Consider the following 19,973-nt stretch of genomic DNA (forward strand, 5'->3'; position numbering starts at 1 on the left):
TGAGCCACGCCTCCAGCATTGCAACAAAAACTCTTCTCGGTATTACAGTGATTCGTCTCTCTGATCGATACTCTGCATAAAAAACAAATTAAGTGCAGAAAGATTAGAATGTAAATTAACCAATTATGATCCCCTCAATCAATTCACCTGACGCAGTTAATACCACATGCACTTACGTCACCACTAATTGATCTCATTGGTCAACAGCTGTAGGATATATCACAATTTTATCCCAATACCATTTTAATATGTGCATCTGCAGCCATGCATGACATGAATATTTATCTACCTGATTGAGCTCGTCTATAATATCAACTTGACATCTTGGAACAAAATACCTAATGATGCATAACCATGTCCAAAAATAAAAATAATTATAGAGGCCGGGGCTAATGAATGAATTGTCAAAGGTTGACTAAAAAAGTTTTAAACGTGTTCAAGCTAAAAATTCTTTCTCGATATCGTCAGCTAGGTCCCCCCTCTCCACCCCGGGACCTCTCAAAGCCTCCACCATGTCCAACCAGCTCGGAGATCCCTTCCTGAACCAGGCATTCAGCATTGCAACAAAGCACTCATCCACACGACCATTGTGGGACCTTTGTACACTCTGCACATAAAAAAAAACTATAATAATAGACAGAAAAAGAATGCATATTATTATAGAATTGTGTAGTGGAGACTGACACTTTACAAAGCTAGTTAAGCTTGCACCAATGCAGGCTAATGCAGGCTATAACCTATTGATTTACAAATACCAAGAGTTCATTAGGAAGAGTACGCAACTCCAATTAAAACCGTAGTAGGCATCCAACCTACGTCATAACCACATGCTGTTGTATAACCGGCTGTGAAATCAAATTTGCAATGATTAGTTATTCATTTAGGCAATGAACCGATTAAACGCCCTCCTTTATTAAACACCCATCTCGTTTAAACGCCCATGGTAAAAGCTGTCTTTGTCAATAAATTCCCATCTTAAATAATCGCCCATGTATGGGGCGTGGCACTGTGGGTGGAGCTGAAGTAGTACGTGGAACCAGTTGCAAGCGTGGCAACATAGAATAATAGGTTATGATGGCCAATTAAAAAGAGAGATTTAAAAAGAGAGATGACACAGAGGGAGAATTAAACACCACTCCTACGACTTAAGATATAAGCTGAGAGCTGTGGCAGCAGCCAAGAATAGTATAATAACTGCTGCTGTGCAAGAGTTTGAAGTAGACATAACAATAAACATCCGTTTCGAATAAGCGCCCATCTCGTTTAAACAGGAGATAAATGCCGGGCGTTTATACGGTAGTTACTAATTTTATTCATTACCTTTCCTACTAGTTGCAGTTACAATAGTGAGTATCAGTGACATAGGTCAGACAGAATGTCGTTTATGTACAGTCTAATGGAGTTGGGTACTCTTCCTCTTGCATATACAGTGGCGGATCCAGGGGGAGATCCCAGGGTGCCACAGATCCCCCCTTTCAGTCTAGCTATTATGGCTTTACTACAGCTACCAGCTATAGCTATTTATCAGTTTTTGTAGCTATTGTACTTTGATTCAATGATTGTACCTGTTGTTTTGATGTATCACAACTGCCAAAGAAGTGTTCAAAATCAATGGTTAGCCTATATATAGGCTAGCTAGTTGACTGTTCGTGGCAGCTAGCTAGCTCTACGCAAGCCTATCATAGGACTTCCCCTGGCTGAGAATGGGACTTTCCCTAGTCTTACTGCACAATGTGTGACCGAAAGTGGGCGTAATCCCCCCAAAAATAGGTGCTGCGCGCTCGTTAGTTTGAATCTCCCTTTCATTTTTCCTGGATCCACCACTGATATACGTATATGTAACACAGTTAGTTCAATACTCACTTCAATAGTTCCGTCGTCCACATCCAAGTTAATGGCCAGGTGGTCCCACTTTGCACGAACAGTCCAAGTAGCATCTTTGACAGTCTTGAGAGTTATTTCACCACCTGTAGCTGTGGCCTTACCTGAATTAAAATGCATGGTTTGCTTTAAATCAAGGATACAAACCAATTGCAAATAGTTATTGTAAAAAAACATGTCGAGAACAAAATAAGAGGTACACTGATGCATAATAATTATACAATTAACTGTTGATTTTCGTCGCATTGCAACCGTTGAGCAGTTACAGCTGGAACAGACACGCATGCACGCAAGCACACACGCACGCACGCACGCACGCACGCACGCACGCAACACACACACGCACGCACGCACGCGTGCACACACACACACACACACACACAGTCAGCTTTACCGTATCCCTCGTGCGGCTATGCCTCGATGCATATAATTAAGCAATGGACATTAAAAAACATGCATGCTTCACACAGAATTGTCAATACTTACTGATACTTCTCAAGCAGTGGTGTACTTTGAAGCAGAGCTGCTTGTTCTTGGATACTTCACATGTGTAGAACCCATCGCAATGATCCCTCGTCACTTTGTCCATAGTGAGTTCGCTATCCAATGATCCACACGCCACTTTTTTACCTTTCCAGGTCCACCTAAAGGAGAGGTTTGAATCAGGGTCAGCAAATGGCAGGGCATAAAGAACAGCTTCCTCATCCAGCTCAACTTCCTAGAAAAAGAACACACATATTTTAATAACATGTACATACATGTACACATGTAAAACACAGTACATGCATGCATGGGGCATGACAAACAATTAAATGCTCCTAACACATGCCTTTGCTGGACTATAGCGTTAAATTAGCATACAGTATAATATGCACATGTACATACACTGATCAGAAGCTATAATTATTCATACCATTGCAAACCAGCACTCCTGATGGGGTGGTAGACTGTCAACACGGCCGTGCTCACATCGAAACAAGGGGTTGCGTCCTTCCAGCTTGCACAGACACACGTCCTCAGCTTTTTGATGCTTTGGGCACTGACAATCGAATGCAGTAATCGGCTCGATCTTCTTGCTAATTCCGCTCATCACATACAGAACAGTAGTCAGCACATAGGAGCAGAGATCATGCATGTCACAATCTTCATGTCTTTTGATTCGAATCTCGTAACAGTTGGCGTGAGCTACCAGCGTGATGTGGTGTTTGGCACTATCGACTTCAAAAGAGACCAGATTTCTCATCACTCGAGATTCTCGCAGATCCCATTTCAGCCCCAAAATTCCTTTTTGTCCTTCGGAAACCAACTTGCTGATCATGGCACAGAAGACACCAATGGGCACATAGCCAGACTTGAAGGTGATCTTGATTGGAGAAGGTGTGTTGGAGTCGATGGTTGGACTATTTGAGAGCTCTTCCTTTGAGGCACACTCGAGGATAGCTGGCATGAAGTAGAGTGGCCGGGGACCTTTACCAAATATAGGTGCAAGGAGACTGACATGCTCAAGCAACTTCACAAGCTTGTCGACCGGGATCAAATCACCTTCCTTCACTTTTGCCTTGTTTGACTTGGAACAGCAGCGTTTAATCGTAGCACTAGAAAATTGCCCAAATTCTTGCCATTTCTTGATCTCGGCGGTGGTGAAGCGAGACTTCCTATCGGATGAGTGTAGAGATAGAAGAGATTCGACAATCAAGAGACTGATGCTGTTGAAGACAACGTTGGGGCAGCAGATGACACAGTTTTTGAAGTAAGCGTCGATGTCAGGGTAGTAGAGAAGAGCCCCCACACAATGGTGCAAATACCAAATGGTGAATTTCACTTCAGCTTCATCCATATTCAATGCTTTGCCAATCTGAATACACTCTTCCATCGTCGCAATTTCAAACTCTTTTCTCAGAATTACCCCAAAAAGGAGCTGTACAGGGCGAATCGGGAGTTCGGCATCTTCGAAAAATGAGTCAAACACTGTTTGAAGGTGCTCACGAATTGGACCAATGTCAGCATCTGTGCCATTGAAGTTGTCCACAGAGAAAAAGTGCTTGTTATCTGGGTGGTTGATGACGTCACCAAAATTTGAGGTGATGATGGACAAGGCTTCGTGCTTATCTTGGAGTTTTTCCTGCAAACGCTTCTCAGTATCGGCTTGAATGGTAGAATCTGTGCTCAATTGATGAACAACTGCACTTGCTAGCTTGGAGAGGGTTTCGTTACATTGCTTCATCTGAAGGGAAAGTTGAATAGCTTTGGGTGTGCTCTGTTTCAATCTGTTTTCAATTTCAGGGGGTAGAGTTTTTTCGAGAAATTCAACTATGTTTTGCTCTTTGGTATTGTCTTGTGTTTTCTGCTGTGGTTTAGTAGCAGCCTTCACTTTTGCTTTTTGCTCCATATGCTTCTCCATGTCTTTTAAAAAGGAATCCAATTCAAGCTGCTTGCCAATCTCTGCCTCTAATACAGAAAATACATCCTCCACCTTCTTCTGCTCAGATTCAACTTCTTGTTGCACCTTCAGAATCAGCTGTATCGCAGCTCCCAAGGTGATTGCGTCAAGACCGGGGTAATCCCCCTTGAGCTTTGCCTGAACGACTTCTGCATTGGCTTGAACTTCCAACTTGTCTTGGTAAGTGCCCACTAGACTCACGACAGCCTGAAGATCTCGGAATTGTTTAACTTTATCGGTAACCACGGAATCAAGATCCGAATCAACTGTGACGTGATGGCTGATGGCTGAAAGAATTTGGGAGAGCGTCTCTCGAATTGTGTACTTTGCTTCGTAGGGAGTGATTTTGTCTTGGTCACGTTCGTAGGAAACTTCATAGAGTTCGTCAAGGTCTTTATCGAGCGGAAAAAAGGCGAGAAACATCCCTGGGCCTTTGCTCAAAAATGGAAGCATCTCCATGAAGCCGGGCTGTCCACCTATGTCAATGATGTTGAGCAAAACGTTGCCTACCAACTGTTCAATGTAATTGCCTCGCTTGACAATATCTCGAAGGTTTTCAACGATCTTGTCGACCTTGGTTTCTGGAGCCTTTGGTTTGGCTGGCTTGCTTGTTCCTTCCTGGGAAACTTGTTTTGTTTCAGAATCTTCTTTTGGCTTTGAATCATCAATGGGATCATTCGTTGGATCAGCAGATTCAACTACAGTTTTGGAAACAGCAGTATTTAGAACTTGCTGAAAGCCAATCAAGTAAGCAAAAATCAGTTGTGCTTCCTTGTCAATATCTGTGGAGGCTTTGAGAATCAATTTGGAGTCACTTGACACAGCCAGGACTTGATTACACTCGGCAAGAAGAGTGCTGCAGCGTTTTCTGTCTTGTGGTGGGATTGATGCCAGGTTGGGTAGGAGACCCAGCAGACGTTTTCGGAAGGTGGTTTTACCGAGTCCTGAAAGGCCGATTAGGTACAGTTTGAGGTAGCGAAGGTTGATGGTGTTCTTTTTATCTCTCAGCAACTCGTTCAGCTTGTGTAGGTATTTCAACTGCTCCTGAACAGAGGCTGAAAGTAAAAAGAGTTGAACAACTTTTTTTGACAACAATATACGTACATACATTTAAAAAACTGCAGAGATAATTATAGCTATATATGAGGTATAATTAAACTTCTGAATGAACTTCGTTGATGACATATGTAAAGTGCATACAACATTTAAAGTTATATGCCATCATAAATTATTTACATCTTAAAGACAGCCAAACTCAATACTGTAGAAACTGGATTATTAGCGCATGCGCTTTTAGGGTCAATAGCAGAGCTCTATACGCTTATATTCGAGAATGCGCCTATAATGCAGTCATTTTGAGCCCCACCCAGCAACCGGATGTCTTTGCGATGAGAGCTGACTCGCAAGCTGGCTAGAAAGCGAGCAAGCAAGGCAAGCAGGCAACCCTAACTGGATCTATAATGTTACAATTCATTTTACAGTTCATTTACATCATTTAATTCATATTGACCAGGAACTTGGAATAAAAGGACCTCATCCATGTCTCACATTCTCTCAGCATGATCAGACAAGGTAACAGTCCTTACAGATGGATATCACCAGCTATATAGCTATTATGCACTGTACAAGCTAACTATATAGCTCATAGATAAACAAAATTAGCTGAATCAATTCACTAATAACCTTCGCATAATTGGAAAGCGCTTCAATTCGAGTATAAAAAGCTTGCAGTTGAGCATGCGCTTAAAATAAAGATAAGCTTATAATCGAATAAGCGCTAATAATCCGGTAAGTCATGAATGTAACAGTTGTTTTATTGCCGTATTAAACATTGTGTGCAATACTATAGCTTCTCACCTGCTGTGTCCTTGCTTTCATGCACTGAGGAGTCTTCACTCTTGATGTACTTGTCCTTAATCTCAGCAGCAATGTCATGGCGCTCAATGCCGGGTGACTCCAGGGCTTCAACCAGATCAGACCAGGTGGGATTGGGTGAGGACGTGCGCCATTTTCCAAGCATTGCAGTGAAGCGATCTGCTACGGTACGATGGTCCTTCTTAATAGCCTGCATGTTTATATAGAGTGAAAAATAGATGTGCAACTATTATAATATCACTGATGCAGATGATGAAATGTCTGGTAATACAAAAACAACTTGACAATAATCATTCACAATTTGTAGGATCTTTGTGCTATATACATCACATAACACAATTTATTACACAACCAATAGGATTGACAAGAGCGTTTGTAACTTTAGCTTTTACACAACTAGTACAGTACCCTCGCGAAAATACGCCCACCCTTTTCTGCAAGAAATCTAGACTTATTAGGGGACTGGGCGTTTAATCGCGAACGGCGAGTTTTCATTCGAACATATGCCCACCTGCGGCCTCAAATCGAGGTTTACACTTTGCTCTATGACAATTCTTTATTAGTATTTTCATTTTAATACATAGTATGAATATTTTATTGACAACAACAATGTTATAAACTAATGCATGAGTATGCATGATTAAAGCATGACAAGAGAATAAACATGAAGAAGTGGACTCTGACTCTATTTGTTGATGTTAGATGTATATGTAGCAGAAACTTCTCAAAGGATGGTAGGTCATACTCTTACAGAGCAGAGCTATCAGGTACTTTGTTTCAGAAAACCAAGGCAAGGTAACCTGCAAAATTAGCCTGTGTGATAACTTTCTTGGACTTGTGTTTTCCTTTCTCAGCATATAGGACTACTTGTTCCCTGCATATACATCTTCAGGGGGCAAACAGATCCATACAGGAAAAGTTATAATGTCTGATCTTGGTCCAGCAAGAAGTATAGTCTTACTAGCTACTACCTAAAACTTCCTTTCTTCACTAAACCCTTGTGCAAGAACTTCGAAGCAAAAGAGGGGATGGGCGTTTATTCAAGATGGGCTTATTTTCGCGAGGGTGGGTATATTGGTTTTGTAATTAGGATTGTTTGTAGCTTTTTTTAGCAATGTTTCACCATAGATAAAAGAGGAAGAGGGATTGGAAATGGAAGTGATTCACGTGATGTTTTACATTGAAGTCTATACGTATCCGACTAGAAAAACATTTGCAATGTGAAAAATTGCTATAGGATTGGCCAGGGAAACCTCCAAAAAGCGTGGAAACAAGAAATGAGACGAGAGCATAACTCCAATCCGTTACAACGTCAATCAACTCGAGAACAAAGCATTATTTTGAATTAAAATCCAAGTAAACATGACTAGAAGCCTATAGAAACTCTTACTTGCATTTTATTGATCCTTGAGCAGCTGTAGCAGTCTACACAGATACAGACACACACACACTACCGTATACCTCGCTTGCGCATGCGCACCGAGGCATAATGACCCTCTTTTTTGTTTACACATTTTTTGGCCCAGCCATTTCTAAAAATTGTTTACATTGCATATTGTGGTAGGAAAATAAATATAATTATACATTGCGCATAATTATAACTAGAACACTAAAGTGCTAACCCTCAATGCAGTTAAAAGCATGGAAGCTGTACGTAGCAAGTAACATGAGCAGTGAAATTCTACAAACCCTTTTCCATTGTTCCTGGTACAGGATCACTTCAGGTGTAAAATACGTGCCCCGAATAAAGGACGCCTTTAGCTAGAGGCCATGTAGCCAGCGTGGAATTTCAAGCTTCTTAGCTTTTATTCGACAACGCGTTAACGAAGCTGCAACTTTTAAAACTAATAACTTGTTGTGTGAAGGCTATCCATGTTGTAAACGCAGCGCCATGGCACCCAGGTGAGTAGATTCACATGTCACAAACAAACAAACCAACGGACTACTATACCTGCTGGCCGCAGCACGGCCTCGGGTAATTACACATGCAAGTATATAGTACGTATCCATATAGATAGTGCTGGGAAACTGTATGCCCTTCAATCACCTGTAGTGTTCTGTATGGTAAGTCCAACTCAAGCCCTACGTCAAACCATTTAGAACGAGAATCCCACAAGGCAGTTCTCATCATTACTAGCGTGAGGGACCCTGGAAACACACGCAAATAAAGGATAAAGTAGAAGGAGAGATACTCGATTACAATTGTCAGATTGCTATCACTCACTTATTGGATCCTTGTTTTCTTGCAATGACGAATCATAACTTTTGATGTATTTGTCTTCAATTTCATAAGCAATGCCAGAACAGCCAACAAGCGATGACCTCAGGGCGTCAACTAGAACAGACCAGGTAGGGTTGGGTGATGACTTGAACCATTCTTCAAGCATTGCAGTAAAGTAATCTGCCAGGACAGTGTGGTTCTTACGAATAGCCTGCAAGGTAAACACATTATTAATAACTGAATGTATAGGTTTGTGGTCTGGTTCTGATGGTAATAGAGCATAATTATTACTATACATATAGGTAACTGTACGTAGCTCTATGCAAGCATGCATTGATCAATCACCTCTAGTGTTTTCTCAGATAGATTCAAAGCAAGCCCCAGCTCAAACCACTTAGCACGAGCATCCCACAAGGCAGCTTCCATGCGTGCCCCTTGAAGTGTAGAAAACCCTGGAGGTGCAGTAAAGTCGTGATATTGCAGTGCATCGACAGTATTAATAAGGCAGGTTTCAGGACTTTCAGAATATTCATGCATGCATGTGTTATCATACTCACTAGAGCTTTCTGTGTCCTTGCTTTCTTGCACTGAGGAGTCATCACTCTTGATGTAGTTGTCCTCGATCTCAGCAGCAATATCAGAATGGTTTAGGGACGGTAACCTCAGGGCTTGAACCAGCTGAGACCAGGTGGGGTTGGATGAACTCATCAGCCATTCTCTAAGCATTGCAGTGAAGCGGTCTGCTACAGTGCGGTGGTCCTTCTTAATAACCTGCATATAGAAGGAAATACGTTAAAATAATACTATTATGTGTATATGTGGTTGGCGTTTTATTAGTGGCCAAGTATATACTATAGACATGCACAGAGAATTGTAAGTCTTGCAACATTCATTAGCTGGCATAATTATAAGCAACTGCATGCATGGTATATTCAGTGAATTGAGCACGTACATATACATAATTATAGTGAAAAAACAGGCAGCTTTACAAGATACAAGTAAAATAAAACTGCGCAGTTATATTCACAGCGTATACGGATTAAACCGAAAGAGCATGGGAGAGAAAAGAATACTGCATGAGAGAAGGCAAAAAAAACTTAAAGAAGCTCAGAGGGTACCAATAGAATATAAATGGCAGTGTATAATAAATGATAATGGAAAGACCTGCATGAGAAAATGTGTGCTTTAGAAAGTCTTCCCTTTTTCAGCATAATTATACTCATACTAAAGGTTACAATGGTGAAATTAAGTCATACAGTCCCTTCCGTGTTACACACGGTCGCGTAGCTTCGAGGCATGATTATGGTAAAGGACCGTCGTGATATAAAACACATATAGCATTTTTTTGATTGTGTTTTATGCTATACTGTATTTACTTGATTAAACGCCCGGGCGTGTATCTCCTAGCAAGATCTGTAGAGGGGGCGTTTAAACGAGATGGGTGCTTATTCGAAACAGGCGTTTATTGTTATGTCTACTTCAAACTCTTGCACAGCAGCAGTTATTATGCTATTCTTGGCTGCTGCCACAGCTCTTAGCTTAAATCTTAAGTAGTGTTTCTCCCTCTGTGCTCTTGGCCATCATAAATAGTATCTATATTCTATGTTGCCATGCATGCTTGCAACTGCATGGTTCCACGTGCTACTTCAACTCTAACCACCCACATAGGTGCCAACCTCCATGCAAAGAAAAATTTCCGGGACAAAAAAATGGAGGGGGTTTAGCCCCATTTTGTAAAAACACTTGTGGAGATTTATTATTTCTGCCATGCATGCTCAGTTAATCATGCTGGAGAGCCCCACCCACAAAACTGCAAAACATTGTTTGATCGTAGTGGTAGACAGACAGCCATAGTGCAGAAACTGAATTCTGTTCATGATTTAAGCTTTCAAGCCATAGCTTCAGTGTTTTTGAGCTTCTTTGGACTGTATTATCCCAGCTCAGGAGCAGCAATCTTGAAAATCCGGGACATTTCAGGTAAATATATAGCAATTTCCGGACGGAACACAGGACAGACCCTCTAAATCTGGGACTGTCTCAGGAGTTCCGGGACAGTTTTTTTTTTCTTTTTTTTTTTAACAATTCGGCAAAGCCAGGATACAATAAAATAGCAGAAGCTAATAAGTTAGTACCCTAAAAAGTTAGCAGTTGGCATCTATGCACCCCATATTTATTATTTAAGATGGGCATTTATTGACAAAGACATGCAGCTTTTACCATGGGCGTTTAATCCAAGGAGAGCGTTTAATCAAGTAAATACGGTATAATACAGGTAACTTGCCCTCGGAGCTTTGCCCGTATGCTTGTGCCTGTATATTTTCGGTATCATGCTAACTCGATCTTTATCACTATCAAGAGTGCATAAAGTGGAATAAGCAGCAGCCCATTTAAACCCATTGATTGCCGTCCATATAATTACACTATAATTTTATGTGTAAAACTCCCACATCTCAAGTGGCTCAAAACAGTGCGGTTCATTACATATAGATTGCGCAAGCACATGAGGTCTCATTGTAGCCTGCCTGTCTAGCCATACATATTATGGTCATGTCAACCCACACAGTTAATTACATTACTACACAAATGTTGTGATTGCATGATCAGACAACAATGTATAATGGTGTATATAGTATTGAAGTTGTTACTCCCCTTCATGCATGCACTCCTGCTTATTATGTAGCGGGTAATTTTCGTGGAGTAAATTCGTTATTTTCGTTGGCAAGCTAACCTCCACGAAATTTTCCCCTACGAAAATGTAGGCGTGGCTTACCGGAAAGCATGTAATGCAATGCAGCAGGCAATGAATTTTACTCATAAAAATCACTGTTTTTGAGTTGAACGAATTTTTTACCCCACGAAAATTACCCGCTCTACGGTATATATACTTACAGAGTACATGTATGCAGCCATAATTATAGAGAGTGCTGATGGGAGTCTGCATGCATGCCCTTCAATCACCTGTAGTGTTTCGATTGGTAAACTCAACACATTCCCCAGACTCATCCATTTAGCACGAGCATCCCACAAGGCAGTTTTCATCTCTCTTAGTGTGAGGGACCCTATAAATGCATGGCGGACAATGCAAAGTGTTATAAAAAGTAAATTTATGTACCCTATAGCAGGTAATTTTGTGGGGAAAAATATTGTTCTCCCCACAAAAATGTAGGCGTGGCTTACCGGAACACATGCAATGCAGTGCAAGCAGTGAAATCAAACACAATTCTTACTCATGAAAATCACCGGTTTCGAGTTGAACGAAATTTTTACCCCACGAAAATTACCCGCTTATAAGTACGGTATATGTGCACATGCACATACCGTATAGTGTGACATTTTTGAGGGGCTTAATTTTCGCTAATTTCGTGAGTTAGCAATCCTATACACGAAAATAAAGTCCACGAAAAATAAATTAGCTATAACGTGCAAAGATTAAAGGCGTGGCTTCCGGTAAGCAGTCATTCCGCGAACATTGTGCAACAAAATGTTTTTAGAGGCCATGCATTCCACGAAATATAAGTGCCTCGAAAATTTTGCGCTATACGGTAGTGCATGTATCTACAAATTGTATACAACCTTGTTATACTCCAGGGTAAAGTTCAAAGTAAATAATAATTATTGCAGGACTCTTTGTGTAAATGCATAATTATACTGTATACCATCATATATCTCCTTGGCAACACTGGGAGGGGGATCGTACTCTACTGTTACGCTGGCTGAAGACTGCATGGGGTAGGAGGGGGTATGAAATGCATGAGTGAGTGTTGAGAACATGTGACTAAAATACAGATTGTCCGAAGTAAATTATTATTTTTATCAGCAAATTTTTTTAATGTGTTATAATTATGATGATCAGCTAGGGAACACTTTATACTCACTTAGCTGCATGAGCATTAGCTCCAATAATTATAGTACCAACACCCTATATAAGCATGCACTGTGAGACAATTGTATACCTTCAGTGACCTTCCCTTCTTGTTCTTTAAGCGCATATATGGTGGGGATCGGTACCTGCCATTTCTGAGACGACCAAGAGATACATCCAATGTGCCTAAAAACCTGTAGAAATTGTAGTCAAAAATAATACTTACAAATTAATCTCATTAATTGGTGTCAAGAGCTGTAGAATATACATGCATAGAGCATTAAGATACAGGTTTCAAGGTGTTTTTCATTTGTCCAAGAAAGTCAGCAAACAGAAAGAAGCCATAAGACCCCAAAGCGATGGCCAAATCACAGAAGCTGCTCTGCTCTCCAACAAAATGGCTAAGCCTCAATAGGTCAATGGCATAGTCTCGCTTTTTTTTGCAGTATATGCATCTTCTTGCATTATGGGGGAGGTCCTCTAGTGCTGCTGTCACATGATATATACACTGTAAAAAATAAAGTGTACTCAGCCAGCACACTTCATTTTTACAGTGTATCCGGATATACTACACTCCGTATATCCTCCTCGAAAGTGTGGTATGTCCTATACGTGGATACCCATTACACATAAATTGTATACTATATACATGCACGTATATACACAATGTACTGAGCAATACCAAACATTCTTAATCACAACACTCACGGACTCTTCTTTGCTCCCACACTAAATTGACGATACAAGTCAAGCTTGAGTGATTGGGCACCGCTGGTCTGCAAGGGTTCCTTCAGTGGAAATACTAATTCCTGCATTACAAAAGGAAGTCAAACTGTATTGTAGCAAAAAATGGACACTCCCTCATAGTCTCATGAAAAAATAAATGTGTATAATTATTGCAGGTATATATAATGCATATACATTGCATTTGTTAAACGTTCTATTAGTTTATGTTATAGATAGTACATGGGCATGAGGTATCTATGTGTTATATGTGCTTATAATTCCCTGGGAAACTATGAGATTATGGCTCATAAATTCCCTGCTAAACACACACAAGTGGGATCTAAGCAATCTTATAGAAACAGTTTCAGTTTCGAGGTTATCAAATCTATCTTATCTAGTTAAAGTTCGAATTCCTAAGATTATACTGATAATTCATACATAACCGCTCACCTCATTCCACTTACATGTAGGTAGGGTAGACGATATTACGGCCGTCTGTCTCTCTTCCCCTGTGTATAATTATGCGGTTTACACTACTACAACTGGTACATTTGGATACTCCTCTTAATGTATACTCCAGGTATAGCTAATACAAAAATTTAACCCACATAATATTATATAGGAAACGGGTTATTCTCGTACAGTGAAAATTTTCGTATTTTTCGTATTGTAGAGCATCATGAAAATTAAAACTGCTATTCTACCGCAATAGATTGATGAGTTGTACGAATATGAATACGAAATATTTAATTGGCAGTTTGTACAAAAATTACCCGCTATATTATGCGGTATAAGTAAACAAATTTTCTACACGGCCAAAGAGAAGCTAGACACTTGTTGGCAACGGCAGGACAGATGGGTGGGGCTCGCTAACCTCGTTAATAGTGAGTTGTATGTCTTCTTCTCTTTTATACGCCATTGCATGGTGCCACTTGAACATTTAAATGATTTTGTTGATTAAATAGACTACCGTAATTAATGTAATTACAGCGCCACTATGATTTAAGTGCCACGTCAGCATCAGTATAATTTTTGAGGCCCTAAAAGAAGTGCCTATGCTGTTGCTGTAATTATTTTTTCTGGCACTTCTGTTTGAGTCATCAAGACAATCATCCTGCATCTCTACCACACTTCTGTATACATGCGATATGCATGCATGCAGTTAATGAATGTTGTTCACAAGTCAGCTAGCTAGCAAGTGAAACGAAGCTAGACCGCGCCCATTTTCTCTAAGATGTCCATACTGTATTAGCTGCAAAACATAAGCGCCACCATAATTTAGACGCCAGCTGGACTGAACGCAAATTTTTAATGTTCTAAAAGATGCGCTACTCAAAAGTAGAATAAATTTTTCTGGCCCTGTAAATTACGGCATTTCTTCATAGTCTCGCAACATTACTGCAATAAACAATAAGCAAGCTTTACCTGATTGATTCCATCATTAGCGCAGCAAACAATTTATACATAGTACATACATACACATACATGCACATGCAAATACGTAGATTATAATTATATTTAGCTAGGCCTACCTTCAAAGGAAACTTTCACAAAGAAACAATTCTCAGAGAGGGCCTCTCGATCTCCTTGGTCGTAGACATCGCGAATATTTGCACTAATTTCCTTCACTCTCAACGCCATCTCCAACGCATACATGTAAAATAGCCTCGTTCCCAGGCCTTACTTTTTCTTACTGTTGTCACTGTTCATCCAAGAAAGACATAGTGAGGCAGCAAAGAAAGAAATGGGCGTACAGTTAAGAAAAGTAAGGCCTGGTTTGGGAAATCGCGTGATCCACAAGGATTTTTATGAACGTGGGCGATATGTAGCCCACAATGGTGACGTAAGGTATTCTCCCACGCATTCAGAGTAAGACTGTACTGTACTGTACTGCACTGAGACAACCACCAAGCTGTGCTGCAAGTCAGATCAGAGAACCAGCGTGGCCAGCTCTGGTGGCAGTAGCTACCTGCTATATGATAATGATGACTAAGCTATTCTACTATAGCATGTAGAAAGACACAAGAAAAGGTAATAGTGATAGAATCTAAACACACAATCTAGACTAGTAGATCATCTAGCTAAGCCTAAGGTATAGCTAGCTCTATAGTGCTTGCAAACTTCCAGTTCCAAGTCCATGTCCAGCTTGCTGCAGGCAAAGTTTTATTCGTAGACCTCTGTGTGGGCAGTCCAACATCTCTAGCTCAGTATGCCCACGCTCATTTTCACCCTTCTACCGCCCTTCTAACTCTACGTCTATTTCTTTCTTTATTCCTCCAATTAATACCGTATTTTATCTCATTGAACGAATAATACAGTATTTTATCTTATTGAACGACTGTGATAAAGAACAGAAAAGGAGAGCCTATAGTACATGTAATTAGTAGTGCCATGTGTCTGGACACTTCCTGTGGGCTAGGTTGGCTAGGTGGGCGTCAATTAGTCTCAAACATCAGCCGCCCCCTAACTCAACACTTGTGAACTTTCTGTCAGTCTGCGGTATTTTTAGTACTGCTCTGAAAGACAAATGAAAAGACTATTGGCTGACTCTGAGTTGCTGCAACTGCACTGGTAAGTGCCTTACCTTAGCCTTATAGGGAGTCTAGCTAGCTGACTGACTGAGTCAACATGAATCTCACAGCTATGGGCTAGCCCAGCGGCGCGGGTAGTCTCTAGTTGGGCGTGGCCCGACCGTCCCGTTGCAAGCCTATCCGGGATTTGTCCTGCTGCATTATATAACACTGCTATGAATTATTGTTATTCTCAAGTGGGTGTTAACCGACTTGATGACGTGTAGACCACAGCATACACTGCATGCGGTTTCACAACTAGATGCAAACAGAAGTGTAACCAAGCACGTGAAAAATGCTTTAATCTGATAGCGCTAGAACAAATCGACAACGTAATAGAGAGCATAAGCCACAGCTTCACAGGAGACAAATATTTGAAAATTAATACGGAAAGAAACCAGTAAACAAACTAGTTTACGGTATAATTTTACAAAGGTTTACTAAAGTATAACGAGTTACCCAGATTCTGGGTAACTCAGTTCGCGCATGTGCACTATCAACCCATGTAATAGAGACCAGGCCGTATTTTAATCGGCCTGGTCTCGAGGCTAAGGAGGGGGCTGATCCATGAGACTACCCATGCAGCGGGTAATTTTCCTTGGACGTGAGTAAACATTTCGTCTGTTTCTTGATGCATGTGCCGATCAATACTGTCATGCACAAAAATTACATTAATTTTCTTCTTTTGCCCCAATATAGTGCTGACTCACTGTCAGCCAGTGACTGTGGCTATATCATGCAACACTTGAACAAATTCATCAGATGGGATTTCAAAGGCTACATAATTATTGTCAATGTATTACCGTATATCTTCTAATTTATCGGACACTTCTAATTACCCCGGACACTCTTTTGGGCAATTTTCGTTGTTCTAATACAACGGACACTCCAGTACTTTAATATTACATTTGTTCTAAATATCCGGACAATAATATCTTGAAAAGTTGAGTTACCAGACGGCAAGTAAGACTTGGAGTGCTGCAGTTAGATAGCTTTGAGTAGCTAGTTTTAGATAGTTAGTGCAACTATTCAGTCGTACCTTGTTCTATTAAACTTAGCTAGCTCGCATGCAGCTGCTTGCTTGTTCTAATTATTCCGGACACTTCGCATGCTCTGTTCCAATTATACCCGGACAATTTCCAAAATAATTATTTTTTGCTGTCCGATAAATTAGAAGATATACGGTATATATATTATTGTCAATCCAAGAGAGGGACATTTGAGGCCTGAAACATTGTGTTTGCTACCCAAGGCGCGCGTGGGCGGTCACGGGTATAGTAGCCCATTGGTTTGTTTGTTTGTTTGTTTGTGACACTTGAGTCTACTCACCTGGGTGCCACAGCGCTGCGTTTATATAGCCTTCACACATGCAACAAGTTAGTAGTTTTAATGGCATGGACCCTACAATTAACTTGTTTCAAGAAATGAACGACAAATAAATTACTCATTACTTGAAGTTATCAACACATCAAACTTATTCGATATCTTGCAACAATTAAGTAAAAAAAAAGGTTCACTACAGTGACAATTATATAAGTAGTAAGTGTTCATAAATTTCCTCTCAATAAATTGTTGGCTAGGGCCCCTCTCTCCACCAGCCCCACGGTCTCTTAAAACCTCTACCATGTCTGGTCAGCTCGGATACCCCTTCCTGAACCAGGCCTCCATTGAGCATTACAACAAAACACTTTTCGGTGTTATAGTAATGCGTCTCTCTGATACAAATTAATTTAAGGACAGACAAATTAGAACGTAAATTAGCTACAGTGCAACCTCTGAATAATGGACAAGTTAGTGCAGGAGGTTTTGTCTATTATTTGGAAGTGTCCTTTATTTGGGGATTATACTATTATGAGGTTATGTTACTACAAATTATAGACTGGAAACTACTCCCCTTCATTGCACTCTAGCCAAATGTGTTTAATAAGGTATGTAAAGACAATTCATAATGAATTCAAATACACAAATAATAATTATGGATCAGTATAATTATGGTCCGGTCCGTTTGGGAACAGATTAACAACCATGCACAAATCGACATTATATTTTTATAGTTAGCAAGTACCACTGCCAAGTGAACTGTCGTCACATAATGGTGAACTGCAGCAGACTGAATCTGTTAACTAATAATTATACTTAGGTCAATATCTAATAGTCACAGCAGTCCTCTTGCTAAGAAATGACAATGGGATAATCTACAGGAGCATGATCAACAATGTTTAAAGTCCACACTACTGCAACTGCAGACCTGTCTACTGCATCATGAGCTTTTAAGTAGCAACACATTCATTCCCCATGCAGCAACAAGTTGCACAACTGGGCTCAAATTACTTGGTAGATCTATATATCCAAATTCCTTAATCAAAAAAGGGGATAGCTTAATTGTTAATTCATTCACCATAACACTTTGGTGATTTATGTGTGTTTTCCGGATAATATCTAACACTAATAAATTATACTAGTGAAACTGCTAAAACTAATTTGAAAAATTGAACAGACAGTACGAAACTGACATTGAAACACTGGATACATGAATCGGGCTCTTCATGAGTCAAGTCCATTTTGAGCCAAAAAGTGACCACGTTTTGCAAAAATGGGGGTAGCTTCCTTAGCGTTACATTCTTATTTTTGGGAACATGTTACAGGGATTCAATACAAATCCATCTGTATGTAAAATAGACTATTCACTGACTCTGGTTAGGCATGCCACTCGAAATCTTTCACTTGAATGCATGCATGGTCAATAGGATTAGCGAGTTGCAGACTTGCACATGCACACACACCCACCCACAACACACACACACAGCCATAGACAACAAACACCGATTTTTCGGCTGGGTTATCAGGGGATGAACGTGTGTCAAGAAATCAGTGAGGTACACCCAAAACTGACAAACCCTGAACGTGACTTTGAATGACTGTTATAGTTACGTGTACGTATGTCAAAATTATTCCTTTAATAATTATCTGTCTTCTCTATAGGATTCATATAATTATAATATACTAATAGCTAAGTAACTATTTTGCCAAGCCAAAATAAAGGTTTGTACAGTTGCAGTTTTTCTCGTCTACTACGGTAACCACCTTGGCCGCATTCTGGAGCAGTCCGATTTTCTCGTAAAGGAGATTCATCAACCCATTTCTCGAGGTAAGCAGCAGTAAAGACGATTGAAGCGATGGATAAGGCTGTAAAGTTGAGAAAAGTAACTACAAATCTAACTATGCTCTTAGTCAATTGGTCACAGCAAGGCATGTTAATATTGACTGTGGTCGCATTGCAATTTGGTGTACTAACTCGCATGTTTTCCACAACCTCAGAGCAACCAAAACCACAATCGATAGGGAGGCTGTTGTTCATGATGATATGGATGGGATAGCACATGCAAACTACACAGAAGAAAAACACTTCGGTCAACCTTTTGTATTTAATTGCTGGGTTCTTGTCTTTGTATGATACACCAATTCTAATGAACATGTACAACCAGCCTAGTAAAATACACAGAAGTAAGAACGAGATACTCAGTCCAAAACTAGTATCGCTGCACTTGTCAGATGTATTGCTCAAAGCCAATATTGATGAGTAGAGTACATCAACTTTCAATATCACCGTAATCATGTCAATAGCTGTAAACCAAAACTTTTTGTCACGCTCATTGTCATTCTTGTCGATTTCCTCATTTAAACATGGCTTATCTGAGGCGCCAAAAGAAAAATAACACAAGCTAACCTAGTGCACACTGTGCTGGCAATATTTGTTGCAACAAGCTCACTTGAGACATCATTCTCATATCGATTCACCAAAAGACTCAAGTTATCACCAATGAAATAAAGTATTGCCCCTAAGGATTCAGCTGGCAGCGAAAATAGTGTGTAGCAATGCCAATCGCCAATCTTGACAGTGTTAAAAGTTACTCCTATCAAGCCAAAGACCAATACACCACCAAGTATCCCGAACAGCACAAATGCGCAAACTGTCGATCCATTAGCGATGACAATGAGCTCCTGTATGATAGTGTGGAACATACCAACCAACAGAAGGCACACTAGTGCACCACGGGATTCTGGTAGGTCCTGTAAACAAGCATGGGTACACAATATCATGCAGCAGACCTAACTAGACTTTAATATGTTCAAAGTATATCTAAAAAACTGTTTTTACATATCTATAATATAAACACCATCAGCATTCACTATGCTTGAGTGGTAAAAATTATGAGAAAAATAATGTTACTTACACTCATTCCAAATTTGTTTTCACTCTCTAGCTCTTGAACAATATAATTATAGTTTGTTTATTTGTGTGTGATAATTATTGCACAAGCGACTAAATAATTAATTATAGCCCATGCCTTCTTCTCAGAAATTATTCCCTGCTTTCGTGAATACTATTAACTGTCC

General features: G+C 40.2%; 1 protein-coding gene and 1 long non-coding RNA gene across 3 annotated transcripts; one reads left to right on the top strand and one right to left on the bottom strand.

The window, feature by feature from the left end:
- Positions 1-322: 322 nt before the first annotated feature.
- On the bottom strand, positions 323-15,391 carry LOC135335580 (uncharacterized). Of its 2 annotated transcripts, XM_064531108.1 has the most exons (16): positions 15,377-15,391; positions 14,538-14,656; positions 13,456-13,514; positions 12,988-13,088; positions 12,371-12,473; positions 12,074-12,137; positions 11,376-11,476; positions 8,975-9,188; positions 8,763-8,869; positions 8,421-8,628; positions 8,244-8,344; positions 6,179-6,386; positions 2,795-5,376; positions 2,368-2,599; positions 1,864-1,985; positions 323-607 (listed from the first exon to the last, which is right to left on the bottom strand). In XM_064531108.1, exons 1-16 carry the CDS (start codon positions 15,379-15,381, stop codon positions 437-439), a joined length of 4,497 nt encoding a protein of 1,498 aa, XP_064387178.1. In that variant the 5' UTR covers positions 15,382-15,391; the 3' UTR covers positions 323-436. The 2 variants fall into 2 exon arrangements, with proteins under 2 accessions (XP_064387178.1, XP_064387177.1); XM_064531107.1 differs by lacking the exon at positions 15,377-15,391 and having other exon boundaries at positions 14,538-14,791.
- On the top strand, positions 15,386-19,106 carry LOC135335582 (uncharacterized). Its single transcript, XR_010394543.1, has 3 exons — positions 15,386-15,576; positions 18,382-18,723; positions 18,894-19,106. It is a non-coding gene; the product is annotated as an uncharacterized LOC135335582 (long non-coding RNA).
- Positions 19,107-19,973: the final 867 nt, after the last annotated feature.

This window comes from Halichondria panicea, chromosome 4 (assembly GCF_963675165.1).
Source record: "Halichondria panicea chromosome 4, odHalPani1.1, whole genome shotgun sequence".
NCBI lineage: Eukaryota > Metazoa > Porifera > Demospongiae > Suberitida > Halichondriidae > Halichondria > Halichondria panicea.

Bases quoted from the DNA above. Each gene is read 5' to 3' on its own strand.
- LOC135335580 (XM_064531108.1), bottom strand. The intron at 9,189-11,375 runs GTGATTGAAGGG...TTCTATATGCAG, and splicing joins TACCAATCGAAACACTACAG to GTTATTAAGAAGGACCACCG. The intron at 608-1,863 runs GTGAGTATTGAA...TTTTATGTGCAG, and splicing joins TGGACGACGGAACTATTGAA to AGTGTACAAAGGTCCCACAA.